At 37.4% G+C, this 15456-nt stretch overlaps 1 protein-coding gene across 3 annotated transcripts in view; it reads right to left on the bottom strand.

Moving 5' to 3' along the window:
- Window positions 1–7882: 7882 nt before the first annotated feature.
- LOC110018703 (protein PELOTA 1) overlaps window positions 7883–15456 on the bottom strand; it is a 94682-nt gene continuing 87108 nt past the window's right edge. For 2 of the 3 annotated variants that reach the window (XM_020716109.1, XM_020716111.1), the window contains exons 15-16: window positions 8626–8732; window positions 7883–8217 (exon numbers count right to left, since the gene is read on the bottom strand). In XM_020716109.1, the coding sequence (XP_020571768.1) occupies window positions 8144–8217; window positions 8626–8732 (181 nt within the window). In that variant the 3' untranslated portion in view covers window positions 7883–8143. Of the gene's footprint in view, window positions 8218–8625; window positions 8733–15456 lie in introns of those variants that run through there. The other variant, XR_002293376.1, reaches the window with a different exon arrangement.

Raw genomic sequence — 15456 nt, 5'->3', positions numbered from 1 at the left:
AGTTAGTCTGATTAGATGCTTCAATTTTGCCCTAAAAATGGCTAGAACAACACCAACAAGATTGCTAGGCATGAGCGAGCTCATTATGAGCTTCCTCTGTTGGAGCTTTCCCATATTTTTTAGTGATTGCTCTAGGAGCCAAAGATTACATCAACTCACCTTTCTTGATTAGTTCCTCAATCAGGTTTCGGAGGTGACAACACTCTTATCGGTCATGCCCATGATCTCAGTGGTAAGCATGGTACCTTCTTGGGTGACATATGCACCCTATCTCTTTCATATACATAAGTTTTTGAAAAAAAATCTTGTTTTGAATGGCCTCCACAACTTCATTAATTGAGACATTCAATGAAATCTGTTGGGGTATCACATAAGTCGGTGGTGAAGGTCTTGCTTCCAAGTGGTGATCCATCCATCTATCTTGGTATCAAACTCATCCTTCTAGTGGACGAACTATTCTCTCTTGTACACAGGCTCCCCTCTAGAATGAGCGAGGCTGATTCTCTTAGAATCTCGACCTTGTTGTTGGTTGCAAAGACGATGCTTCTTCCATTTGACCTTATGGTAGTTTCCCTTTGAGGGATGCCTCTCAAATGGTTTAGCTCGCAAAAAGTCCAATGGTGAATTATATTCTTCAAACAAATAGATGATTGTTAGAAAGTTCTAACAAGTAAGCTAATTAAGCATTATATGCCAAATGCATGGCATAATGGGCCATATTGTAGCCCCTAAGTTAGGACAACATTACTGATTATAGGTTTTGAATCACATCCAATATTTATTTCTGAAAAATGAATCACAAAAGTATGCAAGGTTTCCCCACGCTCCTCATGAAGTTACAACAATGCTTACAAACATTTTTGAGATTTTTTAGCACCACCAAGTTATGCAATGAATATCCTCTTGAATTATGCAAAATATGTGATTATTCCTAATGACAGGTTGTTAAACCATTAAATTGGGGCTCTTTCAAAGTCATGAAGAAGAGTCAGCATTTCAAATCATCATTTAACAAACACATAGTAAACTCGAATGAGGTAATTTGTTCATAATGGCCCTACCATCCTTGATAGGACTCCATGGATGAGATCCAAAGTCATGAAGAAGAGTCAGCATTTCAAATCATCGTTTAACAAACACATAGTAAACTCAAATGAGGTAATTTGTTCATAATGACCCTACCATCCTTGATAGGACTCCATGGATGAGATCTTACAATGTTTGGGCGCTACAAATTTGGTTAGCTCCTATAGAAGGCATTCTCCACTTGATACAATCGTGGGGTTTCATTGCGTCTTATTCAAATGTGATATGACGAGGCCAAACCAATGTTGTTAAGATAATAAGAATCATCTCCCTCTCTCTACGTCGGCGAAGGGGTTCTCCCAGCTTAGGAGTCAGGTTCGTCCCTTCAATGTGGAGTTGTTGTCTGAGGTGGAAACACAATTACTTGAAAGAGGGTTCATTCGATCATCTTCATCATTTGCACATTGAGCTCATTGATTAGTTCGACAACAAATTCTATAGTGCAATCCATGTTGCTTGCAACTTTTCTGCAGCTCGACTGTTCTTCTTGCGTAGCTCCTATTCTCATTTTTGGAATGATCCATGTTTACTGCACTATTTAAGTGTTGAGTCCATGTTTATCCGTGAATCAATCCCAAGGAATAGAGCATGAGGAAGGAGAAAGATAAAGGGATCCTTAGCACCATATTTATTACAGGGGTGAACAAAGTTCCAACAACTAGAATCTGAATCCTCCATTTTTTCAACTTATTTTGTGTTTTATCCTTCCCTTTTATAGTGACTTTACTATGCACAAATAAGTGCAAGTCATAAATATGACTAGAACATTTGGAACGTTTAGCCATTTTTTTTTGTCACAACATCATTTAAACTTAAGATATTCTTGAAGATTTTCTCCTTAAACGCAACTGGCTATCTAGCAGATGACTGGCAATTTATATTCTTGGCATTCAATACTCCATATTCACATTCATCTTTTGCACTTGGCCCCTCATGTTCGGCTATCTGAACTCGACCAATACTCATCAGAGTTTGGGAAAGATGGGTTGATCACCTTCATCATCATTATTTGGCTTGATCTCTTTGGTAGGTATGGACTGAGAAAGAGGCCCATTTAAGTGAGTTCCCAATCCTTCTGGTTTGTGTAGTGATTTTTTTTTTTTTTTGCTATATACATAACTTAGAAATTTGATGTTAAACAAGTGAGTAATCCATACATGATTTTTACATGAAACTTATGGATTTTTTTAAGTTGAAAAAACTTCAACAAATAATAAAAGAGTTACAAAGGGATACTCTTTTTAAACACAAAGAGGATGTTGATTTTAAACAAGTGAAACCTTTTAAATTAAAAAATTCACAAAAATTTTGATAATATTTATCTTATATTTATATTAATTTTAAAAAATAAAAAAAAAACTAATACTTTAACTGACGGTTGATATATGACTATCAAAGCATATCACATAGTTCCATTCAAAAAAAAAAATATTTACTAAGATATACTAAGATATCACCAGCACTTTAGGCAGTGGAAAACACAATAATATTGGTCACCAAGAGAATTTTCCTTTTAAAAGTGAGAAAATACAACATAAAGTGACAAACAAAATGGTACTAAAAGGTGGAGCAAGCCACAATGAATAGCTAGGATAAGCCTTCATATGGAGAACAAAATCTTAAGGGCTACAAATCAGATGAATTAGCAATGATTATAGAGGCCATCATAAATAATCACAAAAGCCCTCCCTTGAAGGTAGCGGTGATATAAAAGTGCATAATACATAAAAAGAATATGGAGATCGACAAAGATGGTTGGATCAATCTACCCTAGAGATTAAGCATGTTGCCATAACTATTAATTGGAGATAATCAAAATATCATTCTTCTAGAAAAAGGAGAAACTTAAAAGACTGGTGATTTGTACGCAAAGTTCTCCTAAATTAGAGATTTTAAACCAAGTGAAGGTTAGAACAATACTAAGAGGATAGATTGAATGAATTAGATTGGAAGTAGCTTTGGTAGTCCTCTTTTAATTGAAGGAGTATTAGGCGATGTAGAGTCAACAAGTGACTTAAATGCAATCACTACATCCATTCCTCCAAAATTTGATAGAATTATACTAAATGATTGGAATTGGCAAGTGATTGCAAGCTTTAGAAGACATGAGGCGACCGACTACAACAATGGGATGTGACAGCAAATTTAGAATTTAAAAGCATGAGGGTTACAAAATCGTAGAACACTATAATGGGAGAAATAAAAATAATGAAGCCGAAGAATCTAAGAACCCTGACATGAACAATTGGAACTTCAACACAAGTTTAAAGATCTAAATTCCCTATGATTATGGAATTCAGAATGTGAACAACGAATAAAACTATGATCTCTTATAGATTTTGGAAGGCACATGGTAATTCTTTTTCCCAAAGTATATCGAATTATTTCATAATCTTATAAATAAATAAATAAATAAATGAGCCGTAGCATGCTCTATATTGACTGGATGACCTCTCCCATAGATTAACGATGCTATGATGATTTATATTGCTAAAGAAACCATCACCAGCGAAGACTTCGACAAATGAACATAATAAACAATTTCAAAGCCCTTCATGAAATGAACACGATGAAGGTTGTTAAGAATCTCAATCTATGGTACTATTGAGGCGAATAAATAATGAGAAGACCTGAGAATTATATTTAATGCTAACAGAAAGTTCTAATGAAAGGCCATTATATTCATGTTGAAAGATATATACGTGTTGTAAAACTCCAAACAGGTTAAATCAAGACAAATAAACTGGGTAAAATAAAGCAAATTAAAATGCACAGCCACCCTCCATAGCAACAGTCATTGTGATTATGCTCCATTAATGGCATGTAAAACATCCCCCATACTAGTCAAAGTGGCGTTAGCACTAACTGGAGTCAAGGCATTTGATTATGTGTTTAGCCACTAATGGAAAAATAGAATTCAAGTTAGATGTTGCATGGATTTTCCTTTTAGGGTATATTAATGTTTTTTGGTCAGTGTAGTATGAGAGAGAACATCAGATTAAATTAGCTCCCATCTGATTAAATTTATGTTAGAACTAATAAAAAATCTGGGGCCCATGATTTTTTTTCTGTTCAGATTCATCAGTATAATAAACAAAATTTATTTCCTCTACAATGTATATGTAAAAAGCTCTATATTATCCATGGGCAAAAATGCTCCAGAATATCATTAAAGGTTATCAGTTAATAGAAGCTTCAGAAAATAAAGCAATATGATTAAAAATCATTAAATTAATCAAAATAATAAAAGAGCCAAAAAAAATTATTAAAAAGTAGATATCAAGCATAATTACAATGCCCCTAAAATAGTAAAAATTTGAGCCTCCCTTGAACAGAGAAGGACCTGCTCTTAACTTCGGTAGTGCTGCCCTCAATCATATGCACAACAACAACAACAACAACAACAACAAAGCCTTAATCCCACTACGTGGGGTTTAGTCATATGCACAACCAGCAAAAAAATATTACGTCCGGACTCTAGCAACATCAATCATTCACCCAACAACCACCTCAGCGTTCGTTGATTTATGTCTCTATAACCTTGTAATTCTCAGTTTTTAGGCCTTGATGTCACTCAAATGGACACCTTATTATTTCTTGACCAGCATAGCTATCTTAGTCGACTTCTTCGCCGATCGGAGATGTTAGGTTGCAAATCAATCTCTACACCACTACCATGCAAGCTTGGTAATGTTGAACATAACACTCATTCAATGGTGAATCCTACTGAATTTCAACAATTCACAAGGGAACTATAATACTTAAGAACCATGCATCCATATATAGTATTTGCCGTGAACTTCCTATGCCAACATATGCACAATCCGACCAATCACCACTTTCAACTTTTGAAAAGAGTCATATGGTATATGCGTGGTACTCTTCATTATGGCTTCAAGATCACACATGGTGAGCTCACCTTACACACTTACATGGATTCCAAGTCGGCCGAGGACACAGAGAACCCCAGATCCACAACTGGCTTCTGTACGCTCATGGGGAATATCTCTATATCGAGGATTGTTAAGAAAAAAAAAAACATGTTACCCATTCATCTACCGAATCTAAGTATAGAGCACTAGCCGTCGAAACCTTTGATATTCTTCGGTTACGGCGCCTTCTTGTATAATTTGGCAGGTTCAACCACATCCTACCAAAATCTCTTGTGATAATGTCTCGGTGATGGCTATCACTACTAATCTGGTATTCCATGCTTATACCAAGTATATCAAGATTGATTACCACTTCATTCGTGGCCAAAGCAACTCCAAATTTCTTCAAATCCACCATTCTATGCTCATGCCAAGCATATCGAGATTGATTTCCGCTTCATTCAAGGCCAAATCAACTCCGAATTTACTAAAACTCTGTCATAACACAAGCTGAGGGCACTAATATATTTACTAAAACTCTGTCAAAATAGAAGTTTCAGTTTCTTCAATCCTAAGCTTCAAATTTGTCTCAAACCTCATCAGCTTGAGGGGGTAACAACTCATCAGGTCCAAGTTAAGGCATATCAGTCATACAATGCGACATTAAGGTAAACCATGTAACACTTCATCTGTCGAACCTTCCCACATACCTGTGTACGCGGGCATCGGTTACTATAGCAAGCTGTGTGGGTAATCAAGTATTTCCAGGTTTTCTCTTCCTCCACTCTACCTCAGGCATACTTTACTATAGCTACTATGGAGTCACAATAGCTTTCAGAACTTTCTACAACTATCTTTTATCCTTTTACTTATAGTAAATAAATACCTAACCAAGTAAGCAAATTGATAAAAGAATAAAATTTATTGACCTTTTACAAAAATAGATGTTGAACGGCTAACTTTTAAATGTTACATTTGATAAAATATAATGTCTAATATATTCTTTGTTTTAGTAAGATCTTTTCATGAATTTTAATATTGCTGAAAATCTCATGAGACACTCATATTATCTATATAATTGTTGATAAGTTGTTTTGCAGAAAAAAAAAAAAATATTTTGACACTTATTTTGACACTGTATTCTTAAAAATTAAGTTGTTTTGTACAATTTTTTTTTTCCTACAAAAATATATAACATGAAGGATCTATACTGTATTCTTAACATCAAGTTGTTTTGTAGAAAAAAAAAATTTTGATATTGGATATATCTAAATTTATATATAAATTTGTTTATAATAATATAGCTTCAAACCATGAAAACACCTTCTAAATTTTCTATGGTTAAACTCCTAAAAGGCCGATTGATACAACAAATATTCTCATACATGTTTTCATTTTGTATTTATATTTGCACGTAATTTTCATTGTCTTCATAATTATGTGTGATATAAAAAGTGAGTTAAAACGATTAGAATATAACCAAGCAATATATCAATATTATTCTTTAAAAAATTTAGGTGCATTTTATGTATTTATATATTTCCCTCCTAAACTTCAATTTATACACACGTCACCCAAATTTTTAATACTACATAAAAAATAGCACTTCCACCACTTTTTAGAAGTGCAGTTCATCTTTTCATGCATATATATATATATTTCATAAACAAATATATATATATATATATATATTACAGTTTAGATGTGAGATATGTAAAATCCCATAAATTTAGTGAAGAAGATTATATTTTAATTTGCAGCCATCCTAATTATTATGCTCCACTGTCTATAAAAAATATCCATGTAAGCTCTCTCTCTCTCTCTCTCTCTCTCTCTCTCTCTCTCTCTCTCTCTTACAAGGGGACAACTAGAGGACCCAATCTTAGCCCATTTTTCTTAGGAGAAGAAATTATTACTCTTCTCATTACTCCCACAACTCAAATGCAAAAACTTCCCCTCTCCAAGCCTTTACCACTTCATACGAAGCCATAAACCCTAACAAAACCTTTCACCCTCCTCCAAAACCATAGCTCTCAACCTCCAAACTCCCTAAAGAACACAACTACCAACATCAACAACAATAAATGTAATCCATGCAATAGGGCACCGACTTTTTAAAAGAAATTGCTAAACCCTAATAGTACATGCTACCCTGCTACCATTTACCCCAACTAATGACCAACCCAATCCCTCAAATTTGGGATTTTATAATTACTCTGGCATCTGATTTTCATTCACTGCTAAACATAAATTGAAAATTGTTGAACAGTTAATTATCTCGAACTTGATTAAGCAAATTGTCAAAGTTCTACGTGCTCAGAGGGTTTTGTTTGCTGTTATCTCAATTACATTTTTTATACATGAAGAATATTAGTTTTGTTGACTTGCCTGCAAATAAAAAAGATACCATGAAATCATCATGCTAGATATATCCTTGTAAGAAATTCTAGTGAAAAAAAGGGCAATTACATATATAGCACTCAAATTTTCGCTACTTACAGAACTAGCACCCTATTTCATAAGTATATTCAAATTCTCACTCAAATATCAAAATTCACAATAAAACCCCAACTCATATTTTTCATTTTTATCAAATTTGCAATGATTTAATCTTCGCATCCATAAATGCACTGCTTCTATACTTTATAGTTAAAAAAAATGACTAGGGTGCTAATTTTGTAAATAGCAAAGTTTTGAGTGCTATGCACTAATTATCCAAATAAAAAAAACTATTGGCTTGGAATAGAATGCATAGATGGATGCCTCAATTTCTAGATGCCATCAAAAATAAAGGCATACATATTTAACCCAAACCTTCTCGTGCAATTGTATATGAAGAAAAACACAAACAAATTTTTGAGAAATGATTAAAAAAAAAAACGCTTCGAAATCAATATAATAACGAGAAGCAAAATCATAAACATTTAAATATTGAACAAAACAAACAAATAAATGTGAAACATATGTACATAAATATCTTGGCTAATTTGATTGCCTGTAATGAATGAAGACAGGCAAAACAGGACTCTTACACTGCTGCTGTTAGCTTGTATATGTTTAAAAGACAAGGTAAGCATTAATTGCTAATTGAAAAAACTTCATTTCTAAATATCATAGCAAAAAAAGAAAGTTCCACAAGACTGGATGCATCCCTCTGTTCTTAGTAGAGAAAATGCTGCAATAACTTACATCTCAATGTCATCCAAATCAGGTAAGGGAAAGCGAAGGATAGCCGCAATACCTGTTAGTTGCGCCAGCTCTGTTCAAATTTTAGAAAAAAATAAAAAAGTGCTAATCAGAAGATTTGTTCACTGAATCTGAAGAACTATCTACAGGATATGAAAATGGCAGCATTGGAAAAAAGGCCTCAGGAGATCATTTGTTAAAGAAAATAAAAATGAAAATTTACACACATAACACTCAATTCTTAAGCATTTACAAATCTAACACCTAAATTTCAATTTTCACATATATGCCACCTTACCTATGCATGCAAAGGTTTTCACCTTTTAAACTTTAAAATAGTTGGAATTTTTTATGTCATGCAATTGATTTGAGTGGTATAAATGTAAGAAAGAAAGGTTTAGGTGTTGGATATGTAAATAGGTAGGCATTGGTGATATGCATGTAAATGCCCCAAATCAAAAAAATGGCAAGAATTACTCACGCTCTCCAGAGACATGCATCGAAGAGAAAATATGGACGGAGCCTCCAGAGTTCTTTACGGAGTCAACCAAATTGACATATTTCGTCCTTGTTAACACATCTGCGTTTCTACCAATAAAACCATTCAATCAGTGACTATAGGAGCCAATGGAAAAGTTTAACAGAGCAAATGGCCGAGTTAGTGGAGATTTGTTTTGAGCAAAAATGGGAATTTCATGTAAAAACTAATTTATAAATTGATCAACTCCACTCAAGCATGGCAAAAAATTAAATGAACCTACTTTCTGTATATTGATTGGGTTTCACTGCAAGTGCATCTTGATTGTAATGACCAACAATTTAAAGTCATGATATAAAAATTTAAAAAATTTCTGAAGAAAGTTGGCTTGAACATCACACCCAAAAAAAAAAAAAAAAAAAAAAAAAGACCTGCACCATGAAATCTCCTGTATCCTTGGAAACAAGATAAAAATGGAAGTTTCTATCCTAAAATTGCCATTAATATATATATATATATATATATATATATTAATGGCAATTTTAGGATAGAAACTTCCATTTTTATCTTGTTTCCATTATCAAATTAGGGTCCCTTTATTCCTTTCAGAAGAAAATAAGTTCCGAAAAATGGTACAAAAAATCACTCCATCACAAGGTTATATATATACATAAAGCAACGAAAACTGTAAACTAAGCAAACCACCAAAATGTAGCAATTTCTTTTTCACACAAGAAAATGGGTGCAATAAAACCATCATCTTCTAATTCGTTTTTATCCAAAAGCAACCAAATGAGATCCTGGATTGCCATTTATTTTATGAGTATTCAGCTTTATAGGAAAAAAAATTAAGATGTAAAAGCCAACTTTTGCAAACTAAAAGGTAATGCTAGGAGGAAAAGATAATTAGGCTATAAAAATAGCCATATGCAGATTGAATGAATGAAAAGAGCTCAAAATCTTTGGTCAAACTGCTAATCAGATGTCAAAATATAATACAGCCTAAATTGTAGTAGATTTAAGATGGACGGGTAAGAAAAAAAGTCCTAACAAAATAAAGTACTTGTCTTCGAGAAGTAAAAGATTTTTGCCCCTTTTCTTGTAATGCATGGAAAAAATCCATACATTGGAAGACTAACCCTAGCGGTTAAGATGGACTTCCATTTTTCTAAATACCGATAGGGTTAGTCCAGCAATAGCAAAAAGGATCATCCAATTAACAGAAAAGGGCTCTCCCTCTTTGGACCCTTTAACCTCAAGTAGGGACTCATAATCACTTTTGATTCCATGACCAACTAATGCCATTTTTATACTACTGTTGGTGGTTGTATACTAGTATTAAGCAACGCCTAAGTTTTACCTGGATATGGGGACAGATTCACTTAGCTTACACTGCAATAAGGGCACCCAGCTTAAAAAACTAGCAGGGAAAGCCATAAACTCCAGCCACGTTACAGTTTCCATAGTACGGTTTTAACCAGTTTTTTTAGTTCATCATAACTCCGAAGAAGGTCAAATAAAAAAGGACTAAGTTTAAATATTGGTGACTAAATGATTTTAGTTCAAACTAAGTTTAAATATTGGTGACTTCATGATCTTAAATCTTTTTTTTATATATATAATACGAAGGACTATTTCAGCCCGAATTTAAACAATTTGGAAACTATTTGACATTATTATACATTTTGGGACTAAAATGACCCAATGTAAATAGCCACGGGATTTTAGCACTATAAACAAATGATTTTTCATTTTCACAAGTAAACTTTTCCGTTCATCTTCTTAGTTTTGAAAAGTCAGTCAAAGCCAGTGACGCGGGGCATATCCTGCTTACGCGTGATTTCCTGACAACAGGAAGTGAAGCGGCCTACCATGTCTGGACCAAACCGATGCAGATCATTTCGTTGTGGGTGATTCAGTCGATCCTCTTAGGCCACTCCTAGTTATCATATTATAATATATTTTCTTTCCTGATATTTTACAATTAGTTTTTTCGTGAGTTTTTTTAAGAAAGATGTTGCGTCAATTTTCTCCCTTCTAGGACTGTATCTGAGGGTTTGGATAGTGCTCGGGTTGTATCTCTTTACTCAGCTGGGGATTGTCTTCCCTATCCCCTTTCACATCCTCCTCTCATCACTCCCAACTATCCTCCATTGTTGCAGCCGCCCCCAAACAGCCATTATCGATGCTTTCACTACACTTCCAGAAATCCTTGCCGCCGCCACACTAGACAGTCATCCTCTTGCTGTCCTGCAGTACCTTGCATCCCTCATCGCTGTCACCGTCATTCCCCCTCATTGTCGATGACCCGAACAGCTACTCCTGGCTGTTTCCAGCTGTTCCAACCATCCAGACCTCTTTTCCTTGCAACCTCATGATTGTTCCCGCCACCAATACCGTCCCCTCCGCAATTGTTGTTGCTGCCCCGCCTGAACCAGCCTCCCCAGCGTTCCTTCCCTTCCCACGCTCTTCCGCCTTTAAACCATCATCAAGGATGGGTGTTCCAAATTGTTATATGTTGCATGTTTGCTTTCCATAACGCTGGGAACCCCTAACTTGTTGTTTTTTTGTTGGTCGACCATCTCATCCATCACCCCGCCACCTTCCAACCCCTAGATAGTGAAATCCGCGAAGGCTGATCACCACCACCACCCCTAGATAGTGAAATCCGCGAAGGAGAGCAAGAAGAACACCTGAATCACTTCCATGGGGATGACTCCAATGGAGAGGTACAATATCCGCGGAGGCCAGAACTATGGTGCATGTTGGAGACACGGAGATTCAGCGCCTATTAGAAGATACAGAAATGAAGTGTCTAGAAGAAACAAATATGAGATGCCTGTTAAAAGATACACAAATGGCGATTCTATTGGAGAATACAAAGATCTAGGAATGAAGGTGAATCTACAGAAACTTCAAGGAGAGAAAGGGTCCTAATAATTTTCTTGTCTGGATGCAGATTGTTGAGCAGAACCTTAAAAAATAAGAAGGTGCCCAATGACAGAAAAGTGAATCTCGCCGCCATCAAGATGAAGAAAAATGCTTCTTTGTGGTGGGAGAGGGAGAACTTGACGAGGGAGGGACAGAAAGAAGGGCATGACAAAATCACTTATTGGGAGAAAATTAAGACGGTTATGCATCGACGGTACCTACCCCCGCGCTACCGCCATAATATTTCTTAAAGTTCCATTACCTGCCGCAGGAGAAGCTATCGGTGGAGAACACAATGGAGTTTATGCAACTCAAGCTGAAATGTGATCTAACAAAGCTAGAGGAGCACACCATAGCTAGGTATTTGGGAGGCCTAAAGCCATCCATCAATAATACAGTCTAACTGCAACCCGATTGGACACTTGGGGACGTACATATTTTAACACTGAAAATGGAGAGAAAACAAAAGCAGAGCAGACAACCATCGCCATTCAGACAACCACACGCAATTGGAGACATCAACAGGAGCACACTTCAGGGAGTTGAGAAAACTGGTCAGGATAAGAACAAAGCAACTCAGAGTAAGAAGAAACTTTAGAAGAGTAATACACCCACTACACCCAGTTGTTTGACAAGTTGAGTTGTGTCTATTACCTAACAGGGTGCAATGAAGCAAGTCAGAGAAAAAGAAGCAAAGGAATAAAAGGGTGAGTACTAGCTTCCACTAGATGAGTGCGAGATGCTTGCAGTTTAATGGGTCCTTCAGATTGAGGCGTCAAGGGAATAACAATGTCTAATATATTCTAAACTCATTGCAACATTAAGGGAAAGGTATGCAACATCATAATTGATGGAAGTAGCAGCAAGAATGTGGCGTCAACATTGATGATGGATAAGTTGAGCATCATGACATAGAGACAACCCGCCATATTCCCTCACATGATTGAAGAAGGAGAACATGATCAACACTGACAGATGTATTTTGATGCTTTCGATTTGGAGCCAGCCGTGGTAACCATGGATGTTCGTTACCTTTTGTTGGGGAGACCGTGAGTACGATCGTAAGACTCAACATGATGGGTACAGGAATACCTACTCATTCACCAAATATGACAAGCGCATAATTCTTATACAATCTGCGGAGTCTAAGATTACAATTGTCCTTGCTAGTAGAGACGTATCGGGAGGATTAGTCCTAGTTATGACACAGGATAACGAGACAAAAGAGTGAGTTTCAGACACAGGGCAGCCAATAAAGAAAGATTTTTGTGATATCATGTTCGATAGCTTATTGCTATAGTCGCCACTGTTAGGAGTTTGGTTTATCCTCACGCCAGATAGGAACGAGTTAACTTGGCGCATTTGGAATACTTTGCAGAGTATATTTAGAAATAAATCTTGGTTCAATCCAACAATGTATCCTCAGAGGGTTGAAACGATATGGATGGTTGCTCGAAAGTGGGGAAAACTGCTCGGGTGTTTTGGGGATAGTGCAACCGTCAGTGGGATCTAGTGCTCATATCAACACAGTGAAAGACCCTTCAACCCCGGGATGTTACAGCGGCTCTGTCACCTTCAACGTGCAGACATAAGCTTTAACGAATGAGATCAACATTTCCCCAATCAAAAGAAACTGACGCAGAGCATATCCCACTCAAGCGGGATTTCATACGACTAGAAGCGAAGCGTGTGCTCATGCCTAATGTTTTAGGGTTAGTTTTTTAGTGAGTTTTTTTAGGACATCAGACAACATTCGCTTTCTCCCTTTGATGGTTGTATTCAAATGGTGCTCCGGCTATATCTCTCACTTGAGATGGTGATCATTTTTCATATCCCCTCCACATCCTCATGTCACTCCTGACGGCCCTCCATTGTTACAACCGTCTACGAACAGCCTTTGTAGCTATTTTCACGATAGTTTTTAAACTTCTAGACACCTGTTCCCGCTACCGCCACCCCGGACAGCTATCCTCTTGCTGTCCTGTAGATTCCTGAAGGCCCCGTAGTCACTACTGACATTCCCACTCATTGTTGATGACCCGAATACTCATTCTCAGCTATTTTCCAGCCGTTCCAGCCATCCATACCTCCTTTCCCTATAGCCTCACCATCATTCCAGTCACCACTACGGTCCACTCCACAATCATCCTGGTGTCTCTGCCTGTCCCAACCTCCCCAATCATTGTTCCTTCCCTTCCCATGAGCTATCGCTTACAGAACCTGCGCCCTATCCCATTCCACTTGTTACCATCATTAAGGACAGTTGTCCCACATTGTTATCCATTGCATGATTAATATACAAAACCTCGGGAACTGCTATCTTGTTATTTCTGCTAGCAGAGCATCTCATCCACCCCTCGCCACCTTCCAACCGCCACCATCACCCTGAGATCCACTATAATTTGAGCTGGGTTGTTAAGTCTGTTGTTTTTTCATTTCATGTGTGTAAATTATAATCGCCTATTGACTTTATTAGTAATAATATTTATTTTTCCTATAGTGGTTTGGTTTAGCTCTGCTATCATTTGGTATCAGAGCAAGTCTTACCCTAGTCCTACCATAGGGTTTCTAGCATTCCACCATATCACCCCCCCAGTCCAATCCAGCAGTGTATCTCCAGAGGGTTGGACCGACATAGATCAGCGTTTTGGGGAATAATACAATCGTCGGTGAGATCCAAGCATTGATATCGACACAATCAAAGAGCCTTCAACGCCAAGAGATTATAGCAGCTCCACCACCTTTAACGTGCAAACAGAAGCTTTGATGAATGAGGTCAAAGCTCTCCCAATCCTGGAAGACTGACACGGGGCGTATCCCGCTCACACGAGATTTGTTGCAACAAGAAGCAAAGCAACCTCTCGTCCCTGGACCAAATCGGTCCAGGTATTTTCATTGTGGGGACTTGGTAGGTACTTTTGGGCCACTCCTAGTTATCCTATTACTATATATTTGCTTTTATGATGTTTTTGGGATTATTTTTGTGTGGGTTTATTTAGGACAACCGCAAACATCCATTTTCTCCTTTGGCGGACTGTAGCTGAAGGTTTGGGTTGCGCTCCGGCTATCTCTCTCCTGATGTGATAATTATCTTCTCTATTCCCTTTCACATCCTCCCCAACCGCCCTATATTGTTGCAACCACCCCTGAACAACCGCCGTCGCTGTTTTCATTGCAATTTTTCTACTTCCAGACATCTTTCCTTGCTGCCGCCGCCCCGGAAAGCCATCCTCTAGCTGTCTTGCAATCCCCTGCATCCCCCATTGCCGCCAACATCATTCCCCCTTGCTGCCGAAGACCCGAATAGCTGTTCCCGACTTGTTTCCAGCCGTTCCAGCCATCCAGATCACTTTTCCCTGCAGCTTCGCGGCTGTTCCAGCTACCACTATCTTTCCCTCCGCACTCGAACTGCTGTCCCTGGGTGTCCCGGCCTCCCCAGCCACCGCCCCTTCCCTTCTCACATGCTGTGCCTTCAGAAACTGCACCCTTCCCCTTCCCAATTGCTGACATGATCAAGAACAGTTGCTCCACGTTATCCGCGGTCTGCTTGCAGTCCGGAACCAGAGGAACCGCTACCTTGCTGTTTTCTGCTGGCCAACCATCTCACCACAACCCATCACTGCAAATCACTCTCCGATCACCACCACCACGAGATCCACCCTAATTTGAGTTGGGTTAATGAGTTTTTTTTTTATTTCCTTTCAAGTGTGTCAATTGTAATTGCCTATGGATTTTATTAGTAATAATATTTGTTTATCCTATTGTGGTTGGGTTAACTCCCGCATCAGTCAGTTAAGAACTTCTTTTAGATGAACCCGCTAAAACCCAATCCCTAATAATAAAAATAACCACAAATTCTGTGCGACTTGCCTGAAATGGATGGGACACCGATGTAATGATCCC

The sequence above is a fragment of the Phalaenopsis equestris genome, unplaced genomic scaffold (assembly GCF_001263595.1).
Source record: "Phalaenopsis equestris unplaced genomic scaffold, ASM126359v1 Scaffold000032, whole genome shotgun sequence".
Taxonomy (NCBI): Eukaryota; Viridiplantae; Streptophyta; class Magnoliopsida; order Asparagales; family Orchidaceae; genus Phalaenopsis; species Phalaenopsis equestris.
Note: the sequence above shows the minus strand (reverse complement) of the source record. Positions and strands in the feature narration are given on the sequence as shown.